We start from the raw sequence: 26,194 nt of genomic DNA, 5'->3' as shown, positions 1-26,194 counted from the left end.
ATTTGGGATCCTCCAATGCTTTGCAGGTGCACGCTTTCACGCCGCCGACTCCTGAGACACCATTACGCACATGTTAACGGGATCAGTTGTTGATGGTGTTGGTGCCGAGCCAATACTCCGCATCCAGGTCAAAGTTGACACCGAGAAAGGGATCGACAGGGCCTTGCTGGGGCGCAGCCGGAGGGGGGGCAGGCTTCTCGAAGCCCGAGTAGCGGTGCCGGTGGACCCATGTGTTCTTGTCAACGAGGTGCACAGTGTCCCAGGTGTCAATGGGGACAATGTCCTTTGCTTCGACGATGGAGCGGTCGGCGTCGCCCATCGACAGCATGCAGAGCCACCACAGCGCCAGCTCTGTGCTCATGAGAGAGGAGCGTGCGCCAGTGTGGCGAGGCAGCGGCACCTCCATGTTCCAGGGCGTGGGCATGGCAAAGACCTTCCAGTCGCCGTATATTCCTTGAGCCGATTTTGTGGCGCCAAAGCAGCAGACCATAAGCTCTTTGTCCGTCTGGATGTATCCATAGCGCGTGCCGGTCTGGGCGCAAAGGTTGGCGAGCTGGCGAACCGGCAATGTCGGCTCTTGTTCGGTGGTGGAGGGGTTCTTGAGCAGCGCGCTTCCTTGCCACTTGACGCTGGTGCGGCTCAGTCCGACCACGAGAACGTCGCGCTGGTGGTTGCCCAGCTCAATGACGTGGCCAATCATGGTCTTGTTGTGGACACCTGCGACAATGGGCTTGGTGCCGTCTTCAACATTATCAAACTGGTGAAGGAGGAGCGTGCCGACGTGCAAGCCCATCGACTGCTTGGCATACTTGACCAGCGGCATGACGGCCTTGTCGTTTCAGGCGATGATGTGTTTGGGGCCATTGTCGTCCTTCACCACGAGACCTTGCAGCCGGGCGGTGGACGGCACGATGTCAGCGACTTCCGGCGGCAGAGGCTCATCAAGGATATGGCCGTAGCTTTCGTTGAGCGTGTGAATGTTGAAGGCACGCCAAGGATGAAGCTCGAATGTCTTGGGCCAGTTCACCGATCTAGTGTTGCCCTTGGTAGTCGACTCGCATGGTATGTAGGGCTTGTCAGGCAGGAGACTGCCTCGCAGCGTGGGCTTGGGATGATCCATGAGAAAGTCGAAGTTGAGACCGTCAATGTTTGTTGAGAAGTGAGACAAGATAGAAATAGTCAGCGAGAGAGCCACGGAAAGAAACGTGTGCGTGGAGGTGCAAGCCTAAGGAAGAGCTTGGATGTTTTTCGTGCGATGGAGATGTGGTATTGACAAAGTCGGAGTGTTTGGGAAGTCAAACAGGAAAAAGAGAGCGGGAGAGACTGGTTTTTATGTTGCTGTCTCGTCCACGGAATCGTCATTCTGGTCTCCTTTTCTGGTCACTTTTCTGGACATCGCGTGGTTATGAAGCAGCCTTGTGCCTAATTTCCCGGTCAACTTTGAAAAAGAGTGGGAAGAGAAGTGTTGTTTGATGCGTTCCTAGCTTCTTCGCTTCAATATCATATATTTTGCTGGGCGTTTTGATAAAAGCACGACTGGTCACTTTTGCTGCCAGTCACAATGCTCTGCCCGGCCAATGAGGTGCACGGGATGCCGTCCTGGCCCAAATCTCCTGAATTGTGGCTTTTGGACATGAAAGAAACTGCCCTGTCTCTACAGCCACCAGCATATACTAAAACATGATGTGAAAAGCCCAGCGCATGGGCAAAGGTGCAGAAGACGCCCATAATGTGCGAGAAGTGCAAAGAGATTGCCACCGGCTATTTGCTCCACCGCTTCTCAGCTGGACGTCTCCCCTTCTTGGTGGCGGCGTGCGATTCAGCATATTTTCGTCGTTTACGTTATCATCTGCAGATGCGCAGCACACCGTCCCTGGAGCCTTCATCGTCTCTGGACCCTCACCGTCCAGGACCCCACACCGCCCATAGATCCACTACATTTAGAGTTCTAGACCCCAACCAGACTCATATCCTTATCGGCGTTGCCGAAATCCACAAGAGGGAAACATGAGGGAAACAGAAGGGATGCAGGAGGGAAGTGAGAGAAGCGCGGAAAACTGTGGACGTGCATGTCCTTGTTGGTCAGGTGCGCGCGCAAGAAATGTGACGAGCATGCGCGATCCATGCAGACAGCTACCGACTGTTTTCCGTGGGGGTCACAGGGAGCTGCTTTTGCAAGCTCTTGCCATGAAGTGTGGTCAAAAATAGAGAGAAGCGGAAACGAAAATCAACTTGCAAACAAAAAGACAAAAAGACAAATAGACAAATACTAGATACAAGCCTCACCCGCCTCGGCCTCGGCTCGCGCCTTTTCCTCTCTCTCCTCCAGCTCCTTTACCTTTTTGTCAGCACGTATACCACGAAATCTGTGTTGAGGGTATATAAAGCCCTCTTCTGTCGCGAACCACTCCAAGGTACAATATGCCGGGTTCCGCTCATTCAGTTCGGCCGCTTCCTCTGGAGTGCAGTCGAAATACCACCGTTCGGGGCGCAAGGGCAACGTGACCTTGCGACGCTGCCTTGCCTCCATCCCCGGTTCCACCTCCGCGAGTGCCTTCCAGTCGAACTTGCGTGGGTCGACCAATGCGTACACACGCTGTCTCTGTTGTTCTCGCACGGCGGTGCGGCGAAGATTGTACACGCGAAGCGGATAGCCCTCCTCATAGCGCGCCCATCGCGGGAACACGGTCACCAACTCCTTCAACCTGGATGTCTGGCGGGGTTCCTTGCACATGTCTTCGCATAGCATGGTCTCAAATGCCCAGTAATCACACATGGCATACACAAACGTTTCGTGCTCCATGAGTGCCATCTCCTCGGCGTTCAGTCTGGGATTCAGCTCCGGATTGGTCAGGAAATGCGGTATGGTCACGGCGGTGCTGAAGTCGCAGAAGTGGCCGTCCAAAAACTGCTCGCGTCGGACGTCGACGTGGAAAATACCCAGCTGATGCAGATGGATCAAGGTTCGCAAGATCTTGCGTGCGGCGGGTACGCTGAAGTTGCCAATTTTCGGGTTCACGCGGCCGCTGCCCAAGTAGAGGGCTTGTCCTTTCTTCGACACCCCCATCGTGTGCCCTTCAATGCCGCATTCGAGCTTCGCCAGTTTCTTCACGATGCAGCGGATCGGTGGCGGTTTGCCGCTCCGTTCGCAGGGATAGAGGCCGCGCATGTCATGATCCGTCTGCCACTCACAGTTCCCATTGAGTACGAGCTCGAACTTGTCCTGCAGCTTGCGCTCGTGCGCCTCGTCCAGCAGCACGTAGCCGTAGCAGGGGATGGCGAGGTCCTCGTGGCCAGTCTCCTTCAGACGACCAAACGCACGACACTCGCTGTTGAACGGGTCCGAGTATGCGGCGAAAGCGGACATCTTGTTGCGTGTTCTGTTGTAGCGCTCATCTTCGCCTGGACCAAGCCAGTCCAGTTCAAAGGGGAAGCGGAACTGGAGAAGAAAAAAAAAAAAATAAGCAGCAAATCCAACGTGTGAATCAAAATGGGAAGCAGCCACGTACCAGCTTGAGGGCGTAATCCTGTCCCTTGATTCGGACCTTGAGGACGTGGGAATGCAGGCCCCCGCCAAGGTAATTGAGGAACTCTATTTTCTGCGGCCCTTCGAAATCAAAGGGAGCAAGCTTGGGGCCGGGGCACAAAGGCAGCGGCACCAGATCGGCGGCGGACTCTGGCCAGTCGGGATAAATTGGGAAGATGGGGGGCATTGTGGGATTGGAAAGTTGGAAACAAAAGGTACTCGTGCGAGAATGAAGAGTTAAGATAAAAAATTTATGCACGAGAATGAAGAGAAGCCAGATGAAGTGTTATTGTGTGAGGATGAAGGGTTTGGGTGAAGAGTTCTTGTGCGGTGACGAAGAGAAGCCAGGTGAAGAGGCAAGTGGGGAGGAACTGGACGGCTTTATAGAAAGTCGGCGTGGGCAGAAAGAAAGAGAACAAGGCAGGCGACAAACATCACGAAAGAAAAGAGGTAGGGATGGAGGTAAACAACAGGGGAACAAAAAAACAAAGAGGAAACGGAAAGCAAAGGAAAGAGAGCAGGGGACGTGGATGGTGCAGAGCGAGATGTGTTTGCAAAGAGAAAAGGGGCCTTTCTCGACTTGTCGTGTCCAAGTCTCTGCAACGCCCGACGGATGCGGAAGCCGGCTGGCTGTACAAAATTGGACGTGCCTGTCACGGTCGACAGGGCAGGGATTCTCGGCTGTTGGTCAGGCTATCGTGCGAGCGTACAGGTGGCTGCAAAAATAACAACGCCTGCCAGCATGTCGTTTGATTTGCGGGCACGCCGTTGGCCTGTTTACAGAGTGTCGTGGCTTTTCTTTGTCTTGTCTTTGACCATTCTGGCCGTCTTTGACCGTCTTTGATCTTTCACCGTTCTTGGCCTGCTGTTGGCCGTTGCTGGACCTGTGCCTGCCCTGATGCTGATGTGGGACTGATGAAGCTAGTGCCGGATGCAGCACGCCTATTCGTTAGCACGTCAAATATGGGGCCAGCCCGTGTAAGTGGTGTGGCTTCTGGTCGCAAAGCTGAAGCTGCCAGCTAAACTAGGTTCGTTTATCACAAAAAACTGTATGCAAAGCATTGAGTGAGCAAAAGCTGTAATATTCGTTGCTGTACGTCGTATTAGTGTTCTTTTAAAGCCCTCTGCAGCATGTCTACAGGATAGTGGTTGCATTGGAACCCCTGGATTAGTCACCATAATCTACAGTGGTCTACAGCTTGCTGCAAGAACCATAATCGTACAACGAAAAACTCGGACCTGTCGAGATGCCGGGACACGTGTTTCTACCACAAAGGCAGCCTTTGTTTAAATTTCACAATCTTCCTCGCCTCGCTTCATAGTGGGACAGAGGGGAACAGTAACATCTCATCATTTCTCCAGGCCGACCTTTCATCGTGGTAAATCAAGTGATACACCTAGCGACCTTGTCAGTACTTGTAGTTACCTCTTATAATTCTTTTGAATTCCCCCATTACTTTGTACTCTTGTCTTCCTCTGTGTCCTTTTGGTGTTTAGGAGGACAGTCTACATGTTTTTATACTTCCAACGCATACTAACCAAAAAGTAACCAGAACACCAAAAACGAAATAAAATATGGAATAGCCAATTTACGCACCCGTGCTTCAGCCGCAATTTTGATAACGTCCGCTTCCTTTGCCCTCGACCTCCTCTTCACAGCAAACTCCAAGTGATTCTCCTTCAACATGGCATATGTCGGACTCCTTTTCCACCTCCGTATTTCCCGCCCTAAATCATCGTGTGCGGCCTGCTCCGCAAGAAACCAAGTTGTATAGTCCATGTACCGACGACGGACGCAGAGAAAGACTGACGCCACCCATACGATGATATGAGTCGTCAAGACCACCGTAGCGTAACCACATCCCTCATATCGTGACGATGAAGGCATCCAAACAATGGCATTTGAAATATCGGCGTACCACTGTCTGGGCTTGGGTGTCACGAACACGAACCAGACATAGATGATTGATATTATGCAAAGCCAGACCGGCGGCCATAGCAGCTTACAGAAACTGTCAAGCTGGCTCGGTAGATATGAGCACCACCGGGGTAGCGTTTTAGGGGCACGAGGATAGCCAACATACTGATTTATCTTTCTGGCCCTGAATATCCACTCCGCAATGGCAATCTCTATATCTCTGTCGCTGTGCTTGGTAGGAGGCGCCAATGTTGCGAGATAGATAATTGATGCCCAGCCTCGAAGATAGTATCGCCAGTGTGTTATTTCGGGACGAGGCAAACAACCCAAAATGCGAATCCGCCGCCGCCGCCGCTGCAGAGCATAGGAAACCATCAGCCAACGCTCTCTGATTGTGTAAAAGTCCGGCCTCTCTACCGGGAGATGTGTTCGTTTGTCGAAAAAATGGTCACAAATGTCACCCTCATCAATAATACGGGCCACAGAGCGGAACAAGACTTCCTGGGAAGGCTCGTGTATAAAGGGGTAGAAAACACCGTGTCTTGCAAATTGTAAAAAGAAGGCCCAGGCATTGGGCGCCCCGATTGGCGGGTGAAAGTCCACGGATTCCATTGTTGGAAGCCCAAAAGGAAGTATCAACTCGAGCATATCTCGCTTGGGACTCCAACTGTGGAACGATCGTATTCTGTATCCGTGCTTGTAAGTTGACACGCAGCCAACAGCGATAAGCATCGCTAGTGGGGTTGCCTTCAGGATATATTTCTCATGGTTATCGTGCGAGGAAACGAAAGTAAAAAACCTTTTGTGGTTCGACTTCGTTTTCGAGAATAGCTCTTCTGGCAACTTGTGTTTCTGATTTTGCAAAACCGATGCAGTATATAGTTTGAGGTCGTTCTCCATCGCTTTGGCGAGTGTGGTTCCTTTTCGCCAGTTCATATAGTCGATCCGTTTACCACTGAAAAGGTCGTCCAGTTCATCAAAGAACAATGCGTTACTGGTGCCTGCCTCGGCTTCGTACTTTAACGAATGCTTAATTGCAATACCTATCGAGGTGGGTGAGTCTCCGATATACCTAGGCCGCTTCTGGAAATATCCTCGAAGGCACTGCCTGGCCCAGTATAAATGGGGGTTGAAAGAATTTCGCTTCGTAATGAGAGAAATTTCATTGATTTGGTTATCCTCGCGGAGAAAGTCATAGACAGATCGGTGTATAAAGTCCCATGATTCGTTCTTGAATTCGACTAAATCTGCCCCTCGTGCCTTTACTTGGCGGGTCGAGAGGTTAGGACCAATATTCCAAGCGTCTTCGAGTGTCCAACTCTGTTTTCCTTGACTAAAGTCAGCGAAATTAAGTCGACGACAGGAAAAGAATACGGCGTTTAGCATGGCAGACATAAGCATCCCAAAGTCATCCTTATAAATTGGATCAATGTCATCCACCATTTTTTTGAAAAAGGGCTTCAAGTCTGTCGGAAGGTATCGTAGCCGTTGAAGCAATACTTCAAATGAATCAGAGTTGTCATAGCCGCGGATAAGATCTTTACACACAAGATTGACCCAAAGGAAGACGCCGTGGGCTCGATCAACAACCTCCTTGATCAAGGCTTGCCGCTCGGCTGCCGTGGGTGCAAAACGGGCTGGTTGATGCTCGCCGTCCAGCTTATCCTTGGTATACCGGTATATATCTTTGTAGGTGTATTCGTGGACCTTGATTTGAAGAACTGGAACAACATCGTCGGACATGAAGTGGCGGTAGATTACGGACCATTCGCGGCTTGCTGCACATATTTTCGTGTGTGGTAGTGCCGCGAATGATTTCAAACGGTGGAGAATTTCGTCTTGGTCGCCGTCGTATTCATCCAGCCCGTCAATGAATAAAACGAATTTGACTGATATTTGCATTGTCTCAGGGCACATGATGACCCGTGTCAAGATGTCCCAAAGTTCTCCTACCGTCCACGACATACCATGGTCTCCCCTGAGATCAATATCGCGTTCGGGACAGACGGATGCCAAGATACTTGGGAATGATGCCGCAATTTGATAAAGGATCGACCGGAGTAGGCCTTTTTCTGATTTCTGCAGATCAAAGCCCGCAGACCAGAAGTGGTGGCATGCGGTCACCAGATAGTCCGCCGTTCCCTTCCATTCGGCCAGTGCCTCGGCGGTTATTGCATGTGAATAGATAAATTTCACCAAGGTGCTCTTTCCTCCACCAGGCTTGCCAGTTATCCAATAAATACCGGATCCAGAGCGCAGCCAGGGAAGAAAGCCAGTGTTCTTGACCGGAGGCAGATCTTCGTACCAAATTTGCTGACCATCACGAGAAGTGCTGTCTAGAAATGTTTTCGCCGGTAACATGGGGTCCTCGTCACCTCCCTCGCTGTTAGAAGTGTCGGAGGGGCCTCGTAGTGCAATTCGCGGTGTATGAAATCGGTATAGAGGGTACATGATTTCTTCTTCTTCTAATTCTCCTTCGCTGTTCGAATTGGGCTTGTCCACCTTGGCGGACCCCACAGCTGTGGATTTCGAATTGGATGGTTTGTCCTTTTCTGTGTCTTGCTTGTTTGTTGCTTCGCCTCCCGTTTCGACGTGCTCGACATCGATCTTTTCTTTATCACTAGTTGTGTTCGTGGCGCTCGATATAACTTCGTTATGGTCGTCTGTGGAGTATCCATCGAAAATCCAAAGAAACGTTTTGGTATGCGCCTCGGACACTTCGTCTTCCCGTTTAGCTATCCCAGGAAAATAAAAAGCGAGCATGAGTGTTTTTCGAGACCGAATGTCCGTGGCATCCCGCGCCATTGTTCTGATCAATTCCTCCGTTCGGGAGGAAATCATACTTGTTGTGTTAATGCGTGATACAATGTCGTTCACCATTAAATTTAGTGATTTTTGCTGTGAGTCGAGTGTTTTGTCCGTCAATCCTTCTGAGATTGTACTCAAAGCTTTTTTTGTGGACGATGCCTCGGTGCTGTTGCAAATGGTCGTTGTTAGCATCTTAACAGCCCCCAAAGCCTAGGTCGCCAAACTGTGCCTCGTTCATTCCATTGTCGGTGCATGTTGACATACCAGAGGAGCATGATGAGGCAGCTATCGACATGTTCTCGTAAAAAGCGCAGCCGTTCGTGGAGTCGAGATATCTCCGAGTCTTTTCGCATAGACCGAAATGTGCCCCGCACGCTCTGCACCATTCGTCGTTTCTCAGAAGGTTGCACGGTTGTCGAGTCGAGAAGTGTTTGGAGCTCCACACCGACCGCGTGGCATTCTTGTACGATGGCATCGAGCTTTGTAGTGAGAGTCGACGTGGTACGAGATTTCACGAACGATCCAGTGCCTCCGGTGACGTCGTTTGGGGTGGAAAGAGCATCAAGAAGTTCGTTGATGTGCTTTGCGTCTGCGGCCACTGCGAGAAGGCGCTTTTCGGTGCCTTCAATTGATCGGTATCGTTCTGCAGTGCCCTTGGCCAGATCGTAGGCGAACGACACGAACTGGCCTGCTGCCGCTGCAACGGAAAGAGCCGTGATGGGATCCATGTTTGCGTGCAATGGGAAATGAGGCTGTGGCTCTCATGCGTTTTGTGTGTAGTCGTGTCCAGTGAGAAGCGGGAATTAAAGCTAGGAAATTGGAAAACACTTGTATGTTAGAGACCACTGGAGATGCAGAAAGGCACATACGAAAAGGTGGCCAAAGAAATACCCACGAAGGACTCTCCTAGATAACAAGGCTGGCCGGGTTTTGGGTAGACACACGATTTCGACAAAAATTAACTCAGAATTTCGTTTTCTTTGCCGCGGGGATTCTCCGACATATCATAAGGGAAACAAAAATGAGAGAGGCGACTGAGATGACGGGAAAAGAGAACCTATCCTTTGGTGAGAACCAGAGACTGCCCTTGAGTGCCTGACCGGAGGCTGAGCCAGACGAATCTGCAGGACAACGGCGTGGTCACAGTGCAGCCTAAAACTACAAGACCGACTGCTGCTCAGCCTGAAGATATGCCTCATGATGGGCCATGGGGTCTATTCTTGGGCTGTGATAAAACATGGCCATCACATCGGCGACCAGATTGTTGGCGAGACGGATGAGGGGCAGGCGGTAAAATGGGGATTCGTGGCAATGCATGCAGCACCTTTTGGCCCCCAAATGAGACGTGATGAGAATTGAAAGTCCGACATGGTCCGTGGTTGTAAATCATTTCGTATGTGAGAAAAGATAACACAGAGAGTGTACGACGATAAATAGACACGATGGTCAATAGGGGTAAAAAGTGCAAATGTAGAAATTAGCGTTTGGGGAATCGAGAACGAAGCTGCAGGTTTCGGGAAGGAGCGACAGTGGCGGATGCCTTTGTTGAAAAGGGAATAGGAGGGTGTGAGCACAAGATACTGCTTCTCAGAACAGCAGGATCCACATGCATCACGGAAAGGGATAACCGTACGGAAAAGGAAGGTACGAGTGGCACCAGTCTCCTTATTAGAAAATAAAGTTGTATTATGTACGAAGGACCCAAGATTCAACGAAACATGTATGGCACAACAAAACGCTAGACAAAGAGCGAGAACACGAGCAAAGATTGTCGCAAGACGCTGTCTATGGTCCCTCCTTCTGTACCTCCCCACCCCCACGGAAGCTCACGCCGCCCCTAAAAACTGCAGTGCTTTACGCAATTCTCGCACAGCCGTCGGCACGTCTTCAAAGTTGAGGGCCGAAATGGCCCACTTGGCATGCTTCTGGGCGTTGACCATGGCGAGGTCGTCGACGGGGCCGCCATTGTTCACAGGCGCATACGACTGTGGAGGCTGCGGTGGTTGTGATGGCTGTGATGGCGGTAGCGGGGCAGACGGCTGGGGAACGACGCGATTGTTAAAGGCGGGCGGGTAGCCCGTGGGCGCGGCTGCCGGAGGCGGTGCAGCGCTGGTGCCCGCAAAGTAGCCACCGTTTGTCGGGGCCGATGGCGGCGCGGACGGTGGCGCCGATGGCGGCGCTGACGGCTGCTGGTGAGGCGGCTGGTAGAATAGATCGGGCGGAGCCGTCGGAGGGCTCAAGGTGGGCACGGTCGGAGAAAAGTTGGCTGGCGGCACTGACGCGTCTGGGTCATCTATATACGTGCCCGACGACGGTGCTTCGGCGTCTGGGTCCTGTGTGTAGATGGTTGGCGACGGTGCAGCGGCTGGTGGTGCTGTGGGTGAGCCAAATGAAGGGAGAGGGCCGCTCGCGGCAGGAGGGAGTGTCGGAATGGTATCCAGTCCAGGCGCCACATGAGCACTGCCGGCCGCGGACGACACCGGGCTATGCGGTAACGACACACCCGCCGAGTCGCGTCGTGGGCGTGCATCGGCAATGGCACCCGTCGCAGCTGTACTGTCTTCTGTCTCATCCTCAATCGTCACCGGTCGGGGCCCATCGGCCGGCGCAGCAGGTGGCAGTTCCGAGCCGGGCGACAGGGCGCTCTCAGCATTTCGTTTCGCCAGATCGCCCGGCTTGGGATTCGACTCGTTGGGGTCTTTGCCGTCCTTGATGGCCCGCAGGATGCGCGTGGCGTTCCACTTGGCGTACTTGATCTTCTGGATGGTCTCGGCGTCCGGCGCGCCCCAGATGTTGACGAGACCAAACAGAGTGGCGGCGGCGTCAAAGGTGTTGGCTGTGGTGGCCGTGACTTTGCTGGCCTTGACCACGTTCTGGGCGCTGTCGAGGCGCTTCTGGGCAAACTGCTCAACATAGGCCTGGCCCTCGATATCGTCGGCGATGGCAGGTTCGCTGCCGCGGGTCTCCTTGGTGGCCTCCATGCGGTTCATGAGGCGGGTGCTGTACTCTAAAACGTCGGGCGAGGAGGTGTGGAGGCCCTTGCTGAGGATCTGCTTGAGGACCCAGTAGTCGCACCAGTAGGCAACGATGGGCTCGGCGTTCTGCAGCTGCTCGGCGCGCATGGCCGTCTTGTAGAGATTGGGGTCGGCCTGCCGGAGGCTGGCCATAGCGTCGGCCATGGCGGCGGTTGTGTGGGCGCTTGGGAGTGACGTCCGATTTGAATTGAAATGGAAGTAGTATTTTATCCGCAGCAGTAACAGAAAGAGTGATTCGGGGGTGCAGCGACTGCACAACGTGGAATGACGGGGTGGTGATGTTCGTGATGTTGGTGATGTGAGAATGCTGAGGATTCCAGAAAACAAGGCTGCCTGGAAAGGAGTGGCACGAATTGGCAGGTGCGCAGCACTACGGCGTAGCTTCGGTTCCTCCTGCCTTGCACACGTCACAAAGGCCATGAACCCCGCCAAATGTCGAAATGAGCTCCAGCCACGAGGCGACATTAACTGAAGGCGGTGTGGCGTTAGCTAGCATTAGCAGGGCACTATTGTCGCATCGAAAGGCGGTGGCTAAATACTGCCGGTAAATATCCCCTACAGTGGACCAAACGGCACCAAAGACTCCACGCTGGCCTTTTTTGCCGTCTCGCGCATGTCACCAACAGGATAAAGCTGGCATACGATCGCCGATCTACCTCTGTAACGGCCGTTTGCATTTGACTTGTATTTGCTTCATTCTGAGCAGTACAAGGCATCACCCTTTAACCTTTTGCACTTTGATGGTTTCACTCTGAATCCACAACTTCCAACGTCCAGGTATCCAAGCACCCGAGGATGCATTCCAAAACCCTTTTGGCCGTTGTGGCCACCCTTGCCGGCATGCACGAGGCACTGGCCCAGAGCAACTCCGAGTCGCTGTACAGCAAGAACTCAGCTGTCACGCAAATCAACAGCAAGGCCCAACTGGACCGCCTCATCAACCAGTCCAACCGGACATCGGTACGTTTCACTCCAACGTGTTCGAGAAAGCACAAGAGAGCGCATATGCTAACAAACCCTGTAGATTATCGAGTTTTATGCGCCGTGGTGCGGCCACTGCAAGAATCTCAAGCCCGATTATGAAAAGGCCGCGCGCAGCCTCGACGGCCTGGCCAACGTGGTGGCCGTCAACTGCGAGGAGGCACGCGAGACGTGCGCGAGCATGGGCGTGGAGGGCTTCCCGACGCTCAAGATTGCACGGCCGCCCAAGGTCCGGGCCAAGGGCCGGAGGACCGTGGTGGACAACTACAACGGGCAGCGGACGGCGGCGGCCATTGTGGAGAGCGTGACGTCGCAGATGAACAACCACGTGGTCAAGGTGACGGACGCCACGCTCGACGAGTTCCTGTCGTCCCATCCCGGCGCGAAGGCGCTGCTTTTCACGGAAAAGGGCACGACGGCACCGAGCACCAAGGCGCTGGCAACGGATTTCCTGGGAAGCATCGCCATCGGCCAGGTGCGCAACAAGGAGGCGGCGACGGTGGACAAGTACGGCGTGACGACGTTCCCGGCGCTGCTTCTGCTGACGGGCGACGACGACGCGACGCCCATTGCCTACGAGGGCAAGTTCAAGCTCGCCGAGATGACGGCGTTTTTGTCGCAGGCCGCCGAGCCCAACCCGCCGCTGAATCTGAATGGAAAGGCGAAGACGGGCAAGAACGAGACGTCAAAGGAGAAGAAGGAGAAGAAGGAGAAGACGGCAGAGAAGAAGACTGCAGAGAAGAAGGCTGAGAAGGAAAAGGAGACGACCGCCGAGACGGCTGATGCTGAGACCGAGACGTCGACGACCGAGACCCCTACACAGCAGACAGCCCCTGTCATCGTGGAGAGCGCGCTGCCGGTTCCCACCATCCACACGGCCGCGAAACTGCAGAGCAGCTGCTTCAGCGGCAAGGCCCCGACGTGTGTGCTGGTGTTTGTCGGCGACGCGGACGCGTCATCCGACGAAGCCTCGGCCGACACACAGACCGCGCTAGACCACCTGGCCGAGGTGGCACACAAGTACGCGCAGAACAAGCGGGCTCTGTTCCCGTTCTTCGCGGTGCCGGCCAGCAACCCGGCGTCGGCGGCGTTGCTCGGGGCGATGGAGGTGCAGGCAACCAGCAGCTACAACCGCGTGCAGCTGGTGGCTGTCAATGGGCGACGCAGTTGGTGGCGCAAGTACGAAGGCGGCGGTGGCGTGGACCTGTCGCAGGAGTCGATTGAGCAGTGGATCGACGACATTCGTATGGGCGAGGGCACGAAGCACGAGCTGCCGGAGAGTGTTCTGACGACGGTGGAGAAGCTGGCAGAAACCAAGGACGAAGCCAAGGAGGAAGCCAAGGAGGAAATCAAAGAGGAGGCCAAGGAGGAGGCCAAGGAGGTCAAACATGAGGAGCTGTAAGATGCATGTCAAAAACGTTGCAACGCACGCCGATTTGTATGTGACAAATAAATTTGAATTGATTACACTGATGGTTGCATGCTTAGCCTGTATGGAGTCAGTCAAATCCCCAAAACGACTAGGTCCAAAAGATGAAAACGTACCAAAACGCCCAACGCCGACCGTATAGCAAAATAACAATACGCCATTGATGCTCCTCCAATGTCCGGGTATTTCTAGGTATCCCCCCCTCCCCCCTTCACGGCTACACGTCAATCTCCATGGATGACACGTTCCCCGCGTCTGCACCGCTGTTTGCTTCTTTGGCCATCTTGAGGCCGGCCTCCCGCACGACGCGGTCCACAATCGCGCGCACCTGCTTGCACCCGTCGACGGCCACGGCCAGCATGCCCTCGAGACGCTGGACCGGGACGCGGCTCTCGCAGACGAGGGCGGCGACGCGGTCGGTGGCGCCGAGGGTCGCGACGGTCAGCGAGGGCAGCTCCTGTTCCTCTTGCAGGTTGAGATCCAGCAAGGGGTCGGCGCCGTCGGTGGTGTCGGCGGCGGCGTCGCCCGACGTGCTGCCGGCCGAGCAGGCGACGACGTAGTCGGTCATGGGGATGCCGGCGTCGACGGCGGCCAGGGTGGCGGCATTCAGCAGGGCGGCGAGGAGCGAGCCGTCTTGGGACAGGACGTGGAGAGAAAACGTAATGGCCGAGCGCGGATAGAGGTGGGTGTGGAGGACGGCGGCGAGGGTCCGGGCGACGGTGGCGGAGAGTTCCTGGGTGCGTCTACAGGGAGGAGGCGGTGGCTGTTAGAGAGAATGCGAGGGACGTGAAGAAACAAAAAAAAAAGCGAACCGTGCGACGACGAAAACTCACTTGTCCGTACGGCCCCGGCGGCGACGGTCGACCGACGAAAAGCCCGCGACGACAATGTTGACGACGACCTCGGCGGCCGTCTCGTTGCCCGCGCCCGTGGTGCCCCCGCCGGCGGTGACGGTGCCGGCGCGCTTGGGACCGGGCTCGCTGGGTCCTGTCAGGACACACATGACTTTTGTATTGCCCATTTCCCAGTAGGACGAGCCGTCGGCGGCGGCTTGGGTGCGGACCTGGGCGTGGCAGCGTCGCAGCTCGTTCCAGCGCCGGCCGTCGACGCGCAGCAGCGCCAGTGAGTAGGTGGAGGTGTCGAGGGGCATGTCGAGGGAGACAGACGGAGAGGCAGGGGACGGTCGTCGGGGTTGTCGGAGTTGGATTTGGTGCAATTGGCAATGTGAGGTTGAATTGAGTTGTTCTTGCCTTTTCGGTTTTCAACTTTTTTAAAGTGGGGCGTCATGAGAAGCGTTGATGTCAACTTTAGCGTTGCAAAGCTGCGTCCACTAAAAGCGCTGTAAGTCGCAAGGCTTGGCGCTATAACTAACAGCGGACAGCATTCATACAACAACAACGGACATGAAAAAGGTCTTACAACGATTGGTTTGTGTTTATTGTGCAGATTCCGTGTAAGTCGTTTTATTTCTAGACTTGAAAGACGAAACACAGATGGGGTAGAATCTCAGGTTGTGGGGGTCGTGTGGAAAAGGACCATTTATGGGCAAGATGCAATGTTTATTTGGCATTTAGCTGCCTACATACTGCACGTTCCATGTGGCCCTCTCCACTACCACGGAAGCCGCAGCGGCGTCGGCAGGTTCTGGCCCAGGACGGGCTCCGCTGTGCCAATGTCTCTCGGTCCACGCGGCGCCCAATACTGCCCCGTCTTGGCCAGGTCGAGGCCGTCGATCCACGCAACAAGGCTGGCTGCCGCCTCGTCCGGCGTCACCGCGCCGCCGTCGTCCCAGTACTGGTCAAAGCCAACGCCCTTTGTCATCTCCGTCCGCATGAACCCCGGGTGGACTATCGAGACGATCACGCCCTGGTCTTTCAGGTCAAGGCTCAGCAGCTTGCCAGCCATGTTGAGGGCCGCCTTGGAGGCGTGGTGTGCGTAGTTGCCGCCGCCCTCCTTTTCGTGCCGCAGGGAAATGCTGCCGGCCTCGGACGACACCAGCACCACCTTGCTGCCCGCGCCGAGGAGGCGGGCCGTGTGGAGAGCGTGCACGATGAACACAGGCGCGATCGAGCTCGTCGTGTACATGCGCACCTCTTCGTCCCAGTTCGGGCCCTTCTTGTCCAGATCTTCGGTCGTGAAGTGTCCGGCAGAGATGATCTGTGATGGATCGGCCATTGTGAGTGACGAGAATATGCAAAAAGATATAAACACAGCAAGGCGGACACTGGGATGGGTCATACCACTGCGTCCAAGGGCTTGGACTGGCCAAAAAAGCCAGAAATAGTTGCGCCCGCGTTCTTGTCCATCAAGTCGACTTTGGGAATCCACTGGACGCCCGCCGGGAAATCACCGGTTTTGGGGCCCTCGGCCGACCGCGTTGTGCCGTAGACTGTCCATCCCGCTGCGGCGTATTTCTTGACAAGAGACGCACCCAGGCCTCGAGTGGCCCCGACAATGAGAACAGACGACATTGTGTGCGTAGCGTTTATGAATGAAGTGCAATCAAGTGAGATGGGGTGAGATGAAGCTGTACAAAGCTGTATGGATAATTCCGTTTGTTTGGATGACTTGAGTCTCGTTGGAGACAATCATGGTCGACGTCATACTTTCGACTGAATGGTGTGATCCACCAAATTTACGCGATAAGACCCCGCCAAGAGGCCCAGCCTGATGACTAACCCGTGAGCCTCAGATAACAATAACACCCCACGCAAATGAGTATGTCAAGTCATGTAATTACTACTATGTTACCGAAAGACTAGAGATGGACTTGATGAAGACTTATGATGCAAGGACTAGGTCTAGATGGTATACAATCTTTGACACTTGGAGAGAGCCGTATGATTTTACCAACTCTATTTTTAACGATCTGGATGTAAACCGTTATTTTATTTAACGCCAAAAAAAAAGAACATGGAAAAACGATCATAGAGTAAAGAGCTGATGGAACGTATTCGTCTCGATGCTACTAATAACGTCTTCAGTACTGCTGTTGTCGTGTCAACATCACAGACAATCTCATCCCAAGCGCTCGCCACCGATACTGTCCATCAATTTGTAGTCTGGTGTCGTCTATTGCTGCAGTTACACACCGGGAAAGTGAACCGTGCAAACTTATTTATCCGCCCATGACCATTTCCCAGAGACCACCGCCCGTCCGTCCTCCATCCTCCACCCGCCATCCTCACATCGCCTCCTTGTCGGAAAACCCCGGCAGAGAGGCCAGCCAGCCGCCCTGGCGGCCGACATCCTCGCCGGTCTGCGACGCCTTGGTGCAGGCGATGGCGTCGGCGCCCGACTGGATTTTGAGCGCGGTGCTGCACACGTCGTTGGTGCAGCCGTTGGTGCCCAGGGCGTCCATGCCCCGCTGGAGGGCGTCGCCCTTCCAGCCAAAGAGGTAGTCGCCGTGCTGGCCGTGGCCGGTGGCGTCGGCAAAGGAGTAGACAAAGGGCTGGCGGCCGCCGGCAAAGTAGGCGGGGTCGTTGAAGGGGCGGGTGTCCCACATGACCTCGTACATGACCTGGGGCACGCGGACGGGGTGCGAGGCGGGGCAGTCGGCGTTGGCCAGGGCGCGGCCGCCGGGGGCGTAGGCCACGTGGCTCTGGTGGTCGGGGCTGTCGAGGGTCTTGCCGTCCCAGCAGGAGGGGAAGATGATGGTGGCGCGGATGCCGCCGGGGCAGGGCGTGGCCGGGAAGCTGGACGAGTCGCCGCTGTCGCAGGGGACGCCGCCGAGGCCGTTGAGCTCGGCCTGTCCGTTGCAGCGGTGGCAGATGCCCGGGGCCGTGCCGGCTCTGGAGCGCAGCGCCGGGTTGCCGGCAATCATGCGAAAGCCGGGCTTGAAGGCGGTGGTCTTGCTGGCGCCGCCAAAGGGCTGCATGTAGTAGACGGTGAGGCCTCCCTGCTGCTGCAGCAGCTCGGGGCTGTTGCGGTTGCGGTAGTTTGCCATTTGCGGCACCAGGCGGTAGGAGCCGTTCTCGGGGCTCTTAAAGTACATGCTGGCGGTCCAGTAGTTGGAAAAGTCTTCGCTGTAGGTGCAGGACGTGCAGGTGGACAGGGCCGGCGGGTCGTGGTTGGCCGGGTCCATCTACGCTGTCAGTGAAGGGAAGAGACACAGTCGGACACAGAGACACAGTCGACCTACCGTAGTGTTGAACGAATTCCCGCCGACGACTTGGTGGGTGTGCGACGACGGATCCTGGCCCGGGTTGACAATGGGGTCGATGCGTTCGATGACGAGCTGCGAGCAGCCGAAACGGAGCATGCCCTGGGCGAGGGCACCGGGGAGGAGGGCGGCCGTGGCCGAGATGGACAGCTTCATGGTGGCAGTCGTGGCGTGGCGGTGGCCGATTGTGGTTGATGCATCGCCGTTTCCAAGAAACTGTGCACCATTGCGACTCCCACTTGTTTCTTATATTGCTACCAAACCAGCACAACAGCGGCACACGGCCTCCCCATTGTCCGTATTCCAGGTTGCGGGTCGGACAATCACACTATGGATAATTCTGGGTCGGTGAGATGTCCGTGGAGGATGCTGTAGATTGATGTGTCGATTCATTTACGCAATCTATATTGGCGTATCTGCCAACGGATGAATGCCAAAGCGTTGTCAAACAACTGCCGAACATTTTCCTGGTAGGTTACGGACCAGTGTGCATCGACGTCGATGAGGACGGCGTGAGGGGACAAAATGACACCGACGACATCAAATAAAGATAAATTCATAAGCAAGCGCTGTTTGATGACTAGAAAATACAAATAGGTATATGCTCGCTTTCTCTCCGCCGCCTACAAGAGTGTTGAGCCACAGTGCTGTCCATGGCCTTTCTTTCCACACGGGCCCCCTCTATCAAAACAGTTGCACAGGTGTGCTGACAGGCGTGCTGGACGCGACAACAGACGACACAGAGAAGGCGGCATTGGTGGTCGCGTTTGTCCCGTTGTGCACCATCGTGGCGTTCGCCACCAGTGCATCCGCCCAATGCCGTGCCCAGTGGCCCGACACGGCAAAGCGGACGGCGTACCACACCAGCGACAGCACGAGGGTGTGCAGGGCCACCGCTAGGAGGCCGGCGCTGTCGTCGGTGGTGTAGGGCAGGAGGCCGGCGGCCCATCGAGGAGCGTCGGCGGCGGGCGCGGGAAAGACGGACGTGGTGCGCGAGAGGCGGCGGTCGAATCGTGACGTGGACGTGGACGAGGACGTGGGCGCGGGCTCTTGCTCGGTCGCCGAGGGCGGCTCGCCGTATCTCGTCTTGATCAAGATGGCACACTGCCGGACGACGACGTAGAGCAAAAAAGAGGCAAACAAGTAGAGGACGAGCAGGACGATCTCGACGGAGAGCATCGCATAGATCCACATCGAGTGCGACGACAAGAGGAGGCCTCCGAGCGCGGGCGACCCCATGAAGAACGCCACAACCGTGGCCAGCCCACCGAGGCCGGCCATGCCGACGGTAATGGCGGCGGGCACAAGGCCCCGTGCCCAGCCGGTGACGGAGGCCGGCAGCTGGGCGATGACAGCCTTGGCGACGCCCAGCAAGGCGATGACGACGAGGGCGCCGCTGCCGAGGGTGATGGCCATGATGAGCAGCATTGCCGCAAAGGTAAAGGGCAGGCTGATGTAGTAGAGGGGCGTCGCCCAGCCGCTGACGAATTGCCAGCCGTCGCTGGTGGTGTTGTCGACCTGCAGGATGTGCGCATTGATGGGCGGCTGGACGAGGTCTAGAAAGACCCAGTACACGATGACGGCGTGCGCGAGGACGCCGAGCCCAATCACGTAGGACTCGCCGTGGGCAAAGGCGGTGTGGATGCCGGGCAGGCGTGGATGGGAGGACGGGTCGCTGTTGTATTCGTACGGACGCGGTGTGGCGGCCTCGACGTCGGCCGGCGTCGCAGCCGCCGCAGCATCCGCAGCATCTGCAGGAGCAGCGGCCGCGGCCGTATCGCTTCGGTCACCGCCGCGGATGAGCAGGTCTGCCGTCTCCGCATCGTCGACTGGATTGTCGTCGTCGTCGTCGTCGTCGTCGTCGCCCACGACCGTTCCTTCTTGCGATGCACGTGCCGTCGCATCTCTACTTGGCACTCCGTCATACGGCACGCCCTCGGTTCCGCTCCCCGCCGTCACTGCCGCCGCCTCTTGTGCCACCTCGTCTGCCTCCACCTCGTCCAGCTCAAAGTCTGCTGCCGTGTACTGCGGCTGCGCCTGCTCCCAACGATACACCGCGGCCGCCGCCTCCAGAAAGACATAGGACCCGACGTACAGCCACGCCCACGCGGCCGTCCACCGCGCCTCGCGCCCGCCCGGCTCGAACCAGACCAGCTCGACCAGCGGGACCACCCCCAGCGCAAACCCGGCCAGTCGGATCGCCGTCGTCGTCGCCGCCTTGGCCACGGCAGCGATCCGCGACGTCGTGCCGCGCTCCGTCGCCGAGGCGGCTGCTGCGACTGCGGTGCCTGCGTCGTCGGCGAACCGGTCGGTCCCAATCAGGACGAGAGCCTGCCACGGCGTCGCGCGCAGCAGGACGCAGTAGACGAGGCAGCGAGCAAGCACGGACAGCGCGTCCAGCGCGCACAGAATGGGCGACACGCGCAGCCAGACGCTGCAGACGGCGCCGACGCTGAGGAGACGGCCGGCCGGCTGGGCCATGGCAGCGGACGCCAGGATCAGGAGCGGCGGGTAGGCATGCAGCCAGCTGACGGTTGCGGCCGTAGCGGCGGCAGGTCCCGCGGAGGCCGTTGTATTGGGCATGTTCTGTGGCCTGTGTCCTTCGGCGTGGTCAGTGTTGTCGTTTGTTGCCCAATGCCGTCGTTGTTCAGAATCGTGACTCTGAACGCACAATCGAATTCAAAATCGTAGAGGCCATGAAACGGCGACGTATTGAAAAGCGACGTCGACAGCAACAACATACAGAATACACTGACATAAAATATGGCGCAGGAAGCTGCCAAGACTTAGGCACCCCAAATCCACGTCCAGCCTGCCAATTTGCCGTCTGCCCACAAAGCCAGGCCTCGACGGGTGAATGCCCCAGACAGACAGCTCAGCTCAGCTCAGCCTTTTTGGGGTCGCGTTATGCTGGGCCGTTGTGCACAAAAAACGCCCTGCGACACTGATTGGGCGAACCCCGGTCGGGCACCAGCAAAAATGATGTGAAAGAATGCCTGGTCGTGTGCCTCGATGTTTAGTAATTCACGAATTGCTATCGGGCTTTCGGGAGTCGTGCGACAGAACACAGAGTCATCGGGTATTCTCGAGGCTACTCTCCCTTCTTTTGGCGTGCCCTGTCGCCTATTTCGACCTGTCACCTTCTGTCACCTTTCCCGTCACCTTTCGATACCGTGGCCGTGGATAACGTGCATACATTCCGCAAAAATAAAGCGCCCGATCCCAATGGGCATGCAAGCCATCCAGACCAGGAGAGCTCATGCAGGACGAATGTCTGTTTATCATCGTGGTCAAAATCCTTGGAGCAGTCTTCTAATCGACTCAACAAGTATGCATCGGTTGCCTGGCGCCAGTTCGACGATGTATGTTCAAACAGTTTGTATGGCTATCCGCCTTTTGGACCATGCTGGGTCTTCTTGTCTCAACTTATTTGCGACATTTGTAATTTCGCTCTTCATCATCGTCTCTTCGTTTTGTGGAAGTTGATTCCTATGCTCCTCCTGGTCTCTCGTCCCATGAATAATAACCCTGGATGTCGCTCCCTGTTTTTGGTATTTCCCACCTTTTGATGCTTATCATCGTTCAACTCCTGGCAAGACAAAATCGAAATAAAGAGCCTTGATGCCCCGGCTTCATGTTGAATACAGCAAATCCACTGACAGAAAATATCACAAGAAAGTACACACAGCACGACGACCCAACACAGTCTACCAGCCGTTCATATGCCGGCTACGCACACTGACAGCCTACGGCTCTCCCCAGATCTCGTCGGCAATCGTCCGCACCAGCGCCAGCTTCGCGCGCTGGTCCTCCGGGCGCAGCGGGTAGCCGCTCTCGTGCGTGCTGAAGCCGCACTGGGGGCTGATGGCGATGCTCTGCAGCGCCTCCTGCTCCGTCTGGCCGCGGCCCTTGGCCACAAACGCGGCCGCCTGGCGGATGCGCGCCTTGACCTCCTCCTTATCCTCGAGCGTGCGCAGCTTCGTACTGATGGCGCCGACGACCACGTTCTTGTGGGCCGGCAGAAACGCCAGCGGCTCGAACCCGCCGGCGCGCGCGGTGTCGTACTCGAGGTAGAACGTGTTGACGTTGAGCGTCTGGAAGAGCTTCTGGGCGATGGTGTCGTAGGCGCCCTCGGCAAAGTGGCGGCCGCCGATGAAGTTGCCGCGGCACAGGTGTACGCCCGTGTGCAGGTCGGCGGGCAGGCCGGCCAGGGCGTCGTTGTAGAGCTGGATGTAGGCGTCCAGCAGATCGTCCACGGAGCCCACGTTGTCCGGATCCGCGGCCCAGCCCGCGCGGAACGCGGCCGAGCAAAAGTACGCCAGCCCGGGGTCGTCAAACTGCACGTTGCGCAGCCCCGCGTCGTAGAGCTGCCGCAGCTCCGCCCGGTAGACGGCCGCCACGTCGGCAAAATAGGCGGCGTCGCTGTCGTACGCCTCCGGCGCGTACGCCTTGCCCTGCTTGTAGCGCATGTGGAACCACGCCGGCGTGATCATCGTCAGCTTGATGTCCGCCCAGTGCTCCTTGGGCAGGCTGGCCTGGATCAGCTGCAGCTCGTGCAGGTTGGACACCGACTTGGCCGGGTTGTGCCGCAGCTTCCCGCCCGCAATCACGCTGTCGCCCGGCATCACCTGGCGGCCCGGCTCAATCAGCGACACCACGTCCGGGTGGTACAGCCGGAACAGGCTCGCGTCCGCGTCCTGCAGCCGCGTCGTGCCGTCAAACTCGTCCCACGTCAGCCCCCAGAACCGTGTCCGCACAAACTCGCCGTCGCCCACCGCCCGGAACCCCAGATCCCGCTGCAGCTGCACCACCTCGGCCACCGCCTTGGCCTCCGTCGCCGGCAAGCCCGCCGCCTCGGCCGTCTGGCCCTGCCGCACGGCTTCGCGCGCGTCCAGCAGCGGCTGCGGGCGAAGCAGAGAGCCCATGTGCTCGGCGCGGAACGGAGGTGCCATGTTGGGGTGCTGTCGTTGTGGTTGTAATTTCGGTGCTGACGGTGGTGTTGGCGGTGGTGTTAACGGTGATCGTGATGTCGAGATATTGAAAAGGAGGAAATGGTCGTTTGTCCTCCTCGGAGTGGGATGAGGGGTTGCCACGCGTCGAAAAGAGCGGCACACGTTGTATAGGAACCAGACTATACGCTGTCCGCCGTGGCGATGGTTGCATTAGATCCCCGCAGTTTAGTTTACATCGTGCCGGGTACTCTATTTTCAGCTGTGTGTTGTGGACTAGCAGTCCCCGGCCGTGGATCTTTTTTTCCTGTTCAGTGGCCTCACATGACCAGCCACGGCAGGCAATGCTACGAAAAGACAAGAAGTGTTGTCACTCGTTCACAAAGTTAGGAATTGCTTTATTTAATCCGCTTCCCGCATAGACGGAACAGTATGCCTGGCAATGCCAGGGAATGGGACATGTCTAGGTCTCCACAAAACGATCGCTCCTCAGGACACTCGGACATAATGAGCCGATAAACCTAGTCGCTGTATGGCAAGATACATAAGGAGAGAAAGTCGCCGGAACTTGGAGATCTGACAAAAATCGAACAGTGTGAAATAATAGAGAGAAAAGGAGACGAGGGAAGAAAGGAGAGAAGCGTGGCAGCAAATATGCAGAACAACCTGTGGAACAAATGCAGGTAAAACAGGAAATCAATAAACTTGAAAACGACTGAGAACCCGCCCAATGCCAAAGGGACTTGTCGGTAGATGTGTTTGCAGGGGAAACGAAATACCGGGCCCTCAGACAAAGAGAACCCACTTCTGGCAGCCTGCATTCTCTGCCCGGCATCGCGCGATTCTGCGGGGTTCCGCGGGCTTTCTGCTAGAAACAGATCGCTGCACCTTTGCCGGCAAAATTCATGCAGAAGGCAGTGGACCAAAGTCTCCACGCTGTTGTTGACTATTGTCAGAAAACGGCATTATGACAGGTGAGGAAAGCACTCGACACTTCTACAGGCGCTTGTGCTAGTTGTTGTTTGGCCGTTTTTAATTTTGTTGCATCCACCTGTATACGTATTATCTGTCAGCAACGAAACGAACATAAGGAAGCTGTGGTGTGCCGGGGCGCACGTATACCTACAGGAGGGGCCGTTGCTGATGTCAGGCCAGAAGTGAAGGTCAATATTGTGATAGTTTATAATTCCCACTCATTTAACTTTTAAACAATACACGAATCTCTTAGAAGGTTGCATGCGTTCATTGTATGCAAGTGCTTCATGCACCCCTGTGCCTCTTTGGACGGTCTTTTCAGTGTGATTTGTCAACGATTTTGAGCCAGCTCCTCCATTGCCTCCCAAGTGCCGCCGCAGACGAGTGGCGGATGAAGTATCAAGTCATTCGACCAATTTTGGAAGCTCTTTTCGAATGTGATTCTTTGCCTTTCGGATTGTAGGAAGGCTTTGTCCATGGTGTCGCCGTTGACGTCTAGAACCAAAGTCTCTGGGCATAGGAATTGTTGGTACGCTTCGTAATCAGCATCTAATCATGGCAACAGCCGTCGACCGTCGACTCCGGCCAGTGTGCCACAGGGCTATCACGTTCGATTTTTTTTTGCAACTTTGTCGTTGAGGCTTCGCAAGTCTCGTTTGTTGTGGGACGTGGTTCACGTGATGCTGGTCTTGCCCGCCCGAGTGTATACATGTCCGACGTGTCAAAGATGGACTCGTTGTCAGAGGTTGGCAGCAGTGGTCGACATTTTTGTTGGGGAACTTGGCTGTCAGGGCGAGCATGGCCGTCGAGATGGTGAGACGACTGGACGGACCGGCGGCTGACTTTGTTGAGAGGGCAGGCCGCAGCAACATGCCGAGAAGCATAGTCGGCAGGTAGTTCACCTGGATTGTCTGCTCGTGGCCCGTGACAGCACCGGCATTGACGATGGCAACATCATGACGGACCAATTCTGTATCGACACGGGTGGCAAAGCCAGAGCAGGTCAGGCCGAGGCCCGTGTTGGAGCCCGTCACGATGGCCGCCTGGCCGGTCAAGTCTGTGCTCTTGGGTATCGGGTGTGCTCGTGTGCGGAACTGGTTCTTCGTGAGCTGGTCGGAGAAGAATGGCTCCAGTTGCGGAGGCAAGTCCTTGGAGGAGGACATAGCTGGGGTGATGAAAGAGAGGCTGGATGGTGTGAATTTGAAGGTTAACGTGAATCGAACAGATTAACATTGTTTCGCCCCAAGATCCGGCATCATCCATCATCAACCATTGCTGCGAATGCGCCTCCCTTTATATACTCCGACATCGACTGTCGTTCCGCTATTCTATTCGGATGCTCCATTGTTACCACAAGGAGTACTCGGCAATCGCCTCCCTACGAGGCGCTATTCCGCCTTGGGCACTATTTTGGTAACATCGTCCTCTGTCCCACGATGGCAGCCCAAACCACAACCGTGTTCCCTTGACTTCCCGGCCCGTTTGCGTTTTTAAGTGCCAAGCCGGGCCCCGGAGTCGTAAAACCTGTGCCTTCCCGGCGGCTTTTGTCTTGTGATCGGGACCCGGGTACAGTCAACTCGAGCCCTGGTTGATGTTGACCCTCAAGTGCTGTAAGGCTTGTGTTCCACGTGGTTGTGGTCCAAACACATCCTCTTTTTTTTTGTGATAGGCCCTTTACCACCCGCTTTCGTACACATAACGTCCTCCGCGTACTTGGACCAGTTTAAGGGCGGCGAAATCTCTATAAGTAGATTCCCTCGAGTTTTACGGGAAACTAAACTTCTTTTTCGTTTTCGTCTCTTGTTTTTAGTAAAATAAACTCTTTGCTAATCATATCGCCGGTATTATCCAAATCCTTGCGGGAAAGCCTTCCATAATGATGATTCTGGTCCACAGCCACCGGCACGTCACCGTACTAGCCAGTCCTCCTTATTTCTGACTACGTTGGGGCCCCGCTTTCGATTGGGGCCGTAAGCGTAACTCATACCACCTCGTCATCTTACATGTATCTTCAGTAAGGAGGCGGAGCCGACATAGCCCTCTCTCCGGGCCACCCGGCCTTTAAACCCACCCGCGGATTGTCTACCAGCCTACCGTCGATCGCCCCCTTGTGGTTAAAAAGCCGTGTCTGTGTGGCTTAGGCCTTGGTTAGTACACGTCAACTTTGCAGCCTTTGTCCGTCCTAATGGTCTAAAGAACTTTAAAAATACAACCCTGTCGGGATACGGTGGCACATTGACAAAAGAGCTACAATATCGTATACTACTAGGAACCGTACTCCACGGACACTCCGCAGACACTGTGTACGGTAGGAGGCTCTTTTCTTCCTTAACAAATATGTTTACAGGTACGCACTCCGGATGGAATAGTATGGTTGTAAAACTGCGGTCAGAAGAGCGTCAGAACTAACA

The 26,194-nt window shown here is 55.7% G+C and overlaps 13 protein-coding genes across 13 annotated transcripts; 1 reads left to right on the top strand and 12 right to left on the bottom strand.

The window, feature by feature from the left end:
- Nucleotides 1–82: 82 nt before the first annotated feature.
- Nucleotides 83–823, bottom strand: SPBR_03845 (uncharacterized protein; the record flags this gene model as incomplete). The annotated part of the gene is made up of 1 exon (XM_040762135.1): nt 83–823. One exon carries the CDS (start codon nt 821–823, stop codon nt 83–85), a length of 741 nt encoding a protein of 246 aa, XP_040622918.1.
- Nucleotides 824–838: 15 nt separating this feature from the next.
- SPBR_03876 (uncharacterized protein) lies at nt 839–1,120 on the bottom strand (the record flags this gene model as incomplete). The annotated part of the gene is made up of 1 exon (XM_040762166.1): nt 839–1,120. One exon carries the CDS (start codon nt 1,118–1,120, stop codon nt 839–841), a length of 282 nt encoding a protein of 93 aa, XP_040622917.1.
- A 1,149-nt stretch (nt 1,121–2,269) lies between these two features.
- On the bottom strand, nt 2,270–3,713 carry SPBR_03732 (uncharacterized protein; the record flags this gene model as incomplete). The annotated part of the gene is made up of 2 exons (XM_040762022.1): nt 2,270–3,439; nt 3,510–3,713. The coding sequence occupies 2 exons, from the start codon at nt 3,711–3,713 to the stop codon at nt 2,270–2,272; spliced, it is 1,374 nt and encodes a 457-aa protein (XP_040622916.1).
- Nucleotides 3,714–8,445: 4,732 nt separating this feature from the next.
- SPBR_03864 (uncharacterized protein) lies at nt 8,446–8,980 on the bottom strand (the record flags this gene model as incomplete). Its single annotated transcript, XM_040762154.1, has 2 exons — nt 8,446–8,595; nt 8,627–8,980. 2 exons carry the CDS (start codon nt 8,978–8,980, stop codon nt 8,446–8,448), a joined length of 504 nt encoding a protein of 167 aa, XP_040622915.1.
- Nucleotides 8,981–10,078: 1,098 nt separating this feature from the next.
- On the bottom strand, nt 10,079–11,431 carry SPBR_03744 (uncharacterized protein; the record flags this gene model as incomplete). Its single annotated transcript, XM_040762034.1, has 1 exon — nt 10,079–11,431. The coding sequence occupies one exon, from the start codon at nt 11,429–11,431 to the stop codon at nt 10,079–10,081; it is 1,353 nt and encodes a 450-aa protein (XP_040622914.1).
- A 651-nt stretch (nt 11,432–12,082) lies between these two features.
- On the top strand, nt 12,083–13,670 carry SPBR_03704 (protein disulfide-isomerase A6; the record flags this gene model as incomplete). The annotated part of the gene is made up of 2 exons (XM_040761994.1): nt 12,083–12,247; nt 12,312–13,670. 2 exons carry the CDS (start codon nt 12,083–12,085, stop codon nt 13,668–13,670), a joined length of 1,524 nt encoding a protein of 507 aa, XP_040622913.1.
- A 244-nt stretch (nt 13,671–13,914) lies between these two features.
- On the bottom strand, nt 13,915–14,847 carry SPBR_03814 (exosome complex component RRP41; the record flags this gene model as incomplete). The annotated part of the gene is made up of 2 exons (XM_040762104.1): nt 13,915–14,440; nt 14,531–14,847. The coding sequence occupies 2 exons, from the start codon at nt 14,845–14,847 to the stop codon at nt 13,915–13,917; spliced, it is 843 nt and encodes a 280-aa protein (XP_040622912.1).
- A 461-nt stretch (nt 14,848–15,308) lies between these two features.
- Nucleotides 15,309–15,872, bottom strand: SPBR_03863 (oxidoreductase; the record flags this gene model as incomplete). The annotated part of the gene is made up of 1 exon (XM_040762153.1): nt 15,309–15,872. The coding sequence occupies one exon, from the start codon at nt 15,870–15,872 to the stop codon at nt 15,309–15,311; it is 564 nt and encodes a 187-aa protein (XP_040622911.1).
- A 59-nt stretch (nt 15,873–15,931) lies between these two features.
- On the bottom strand, nt 15,932–16,168 carry SPBR_03878 (uncharacterized protein; the record flags this gene model as incomplete). The annotated part of the gene is made up of 1 exon (XM_040762168.1): nt 15,932–16,168. One exon carries the CDS (start codon nt 16,166–16,168, stop codon nt 15,932–15,934), a length of 237 nt encoding a protein of 78 aa, XP_040622910.1.
- A 713-nt stretch (nt 16,169–16,881) lies between these two features.
- Nucleotides 16,882–18,015, bottom strand: SPBR_03786 (uncharacterized protein; the record flags this gene model as incomplete). The annotated part of the gene is made up of 2 exons (XM_040762076.1): nt 16,882–17,781; nt 17,839–18,015. The coding sequence occupies 2 exons, from the start codon at nt 18,013–18,015 to the stop codon at nt 16,882–16,884; spliced, it is 1,077 nt and encodes a 358-aa protein (XP_040622909.1).
- A 528-nt stretch (nt 18,016–18,543) lies between these two features.
- Nucleotides 18,544–20,442, bottom strand: SPBR_03657 (uncharacterized protein; the record flags this gene model as incomplete). Its single annotated transcript, XM_040761947.1, has 1 exon — nt 18,544–20,442. The coding sequence occupies one exon, from the start codon at nt 20,440–20,442 to the stop codon at nt 18,544–18,546; it is 1,899 nt and encodes a 632-aa protein (XP_040622908.1).
- A 1,163-nt stretch (nt 20,443–21,605) lies between these two features.
- Nucleotides 21,606–22,811, bottom strand: SPBR_03773 (uncharacterized protein; the record flags this gene model as incomplete). The annotated part of the gene is made up of 1 exon (XM_040762063.1): nt 21,606–22,811. The coding sequence occupies one exon, from the start codon at nt 22,809–22,811 to the stop codon at nt 21,606–21,608; it is 1,206 nt and encodes a 401-aa protein (XP_040622907.1).
- Nucleotides 22,812–24,522: 1,711 nt separating this feature from the next.
- SPBR_03870 (uncharacterized protein) lies at nt 24,523–24,946 on the bottom strand (the record flags this gene model as incomplete). Its single annotated transcript, XM_040762160.1, has 2 exons — nt 24,523–24,562; nt 24,627–24,946. The coding sequence occupies 2 exons, from the start codon at nt 24,944–24,946 to the stop codon at nt 24,523–24,525; spliced, it is 360 nt and encodes a 119-aa protein (XP_040622906.1).
- Between the last annotated feature and the right edge of the window lie 1,248 nt (nt 24,947–26,194).

Source organism: Sporothrix brasiliensis (genome assembly GCF_000820605.1).
Source record: "Sporothrix brasiliensis 5110 chromosome Unknown Cont14, whole genome shotgun sequence".
NCBI classification, from domain to species: Eukaryota; Fungi; Ascomycota; class Sordariomycetes; order Ophiostomatales; family Ophiostomataceae; genus Sporothrix; species Sporothrix brasiliensis.
The sequence above is the reverse complement of the archived record's forward strand: the minus strand, read 5'-3'. Positions and strand labels throughout refer to the sequence as shown.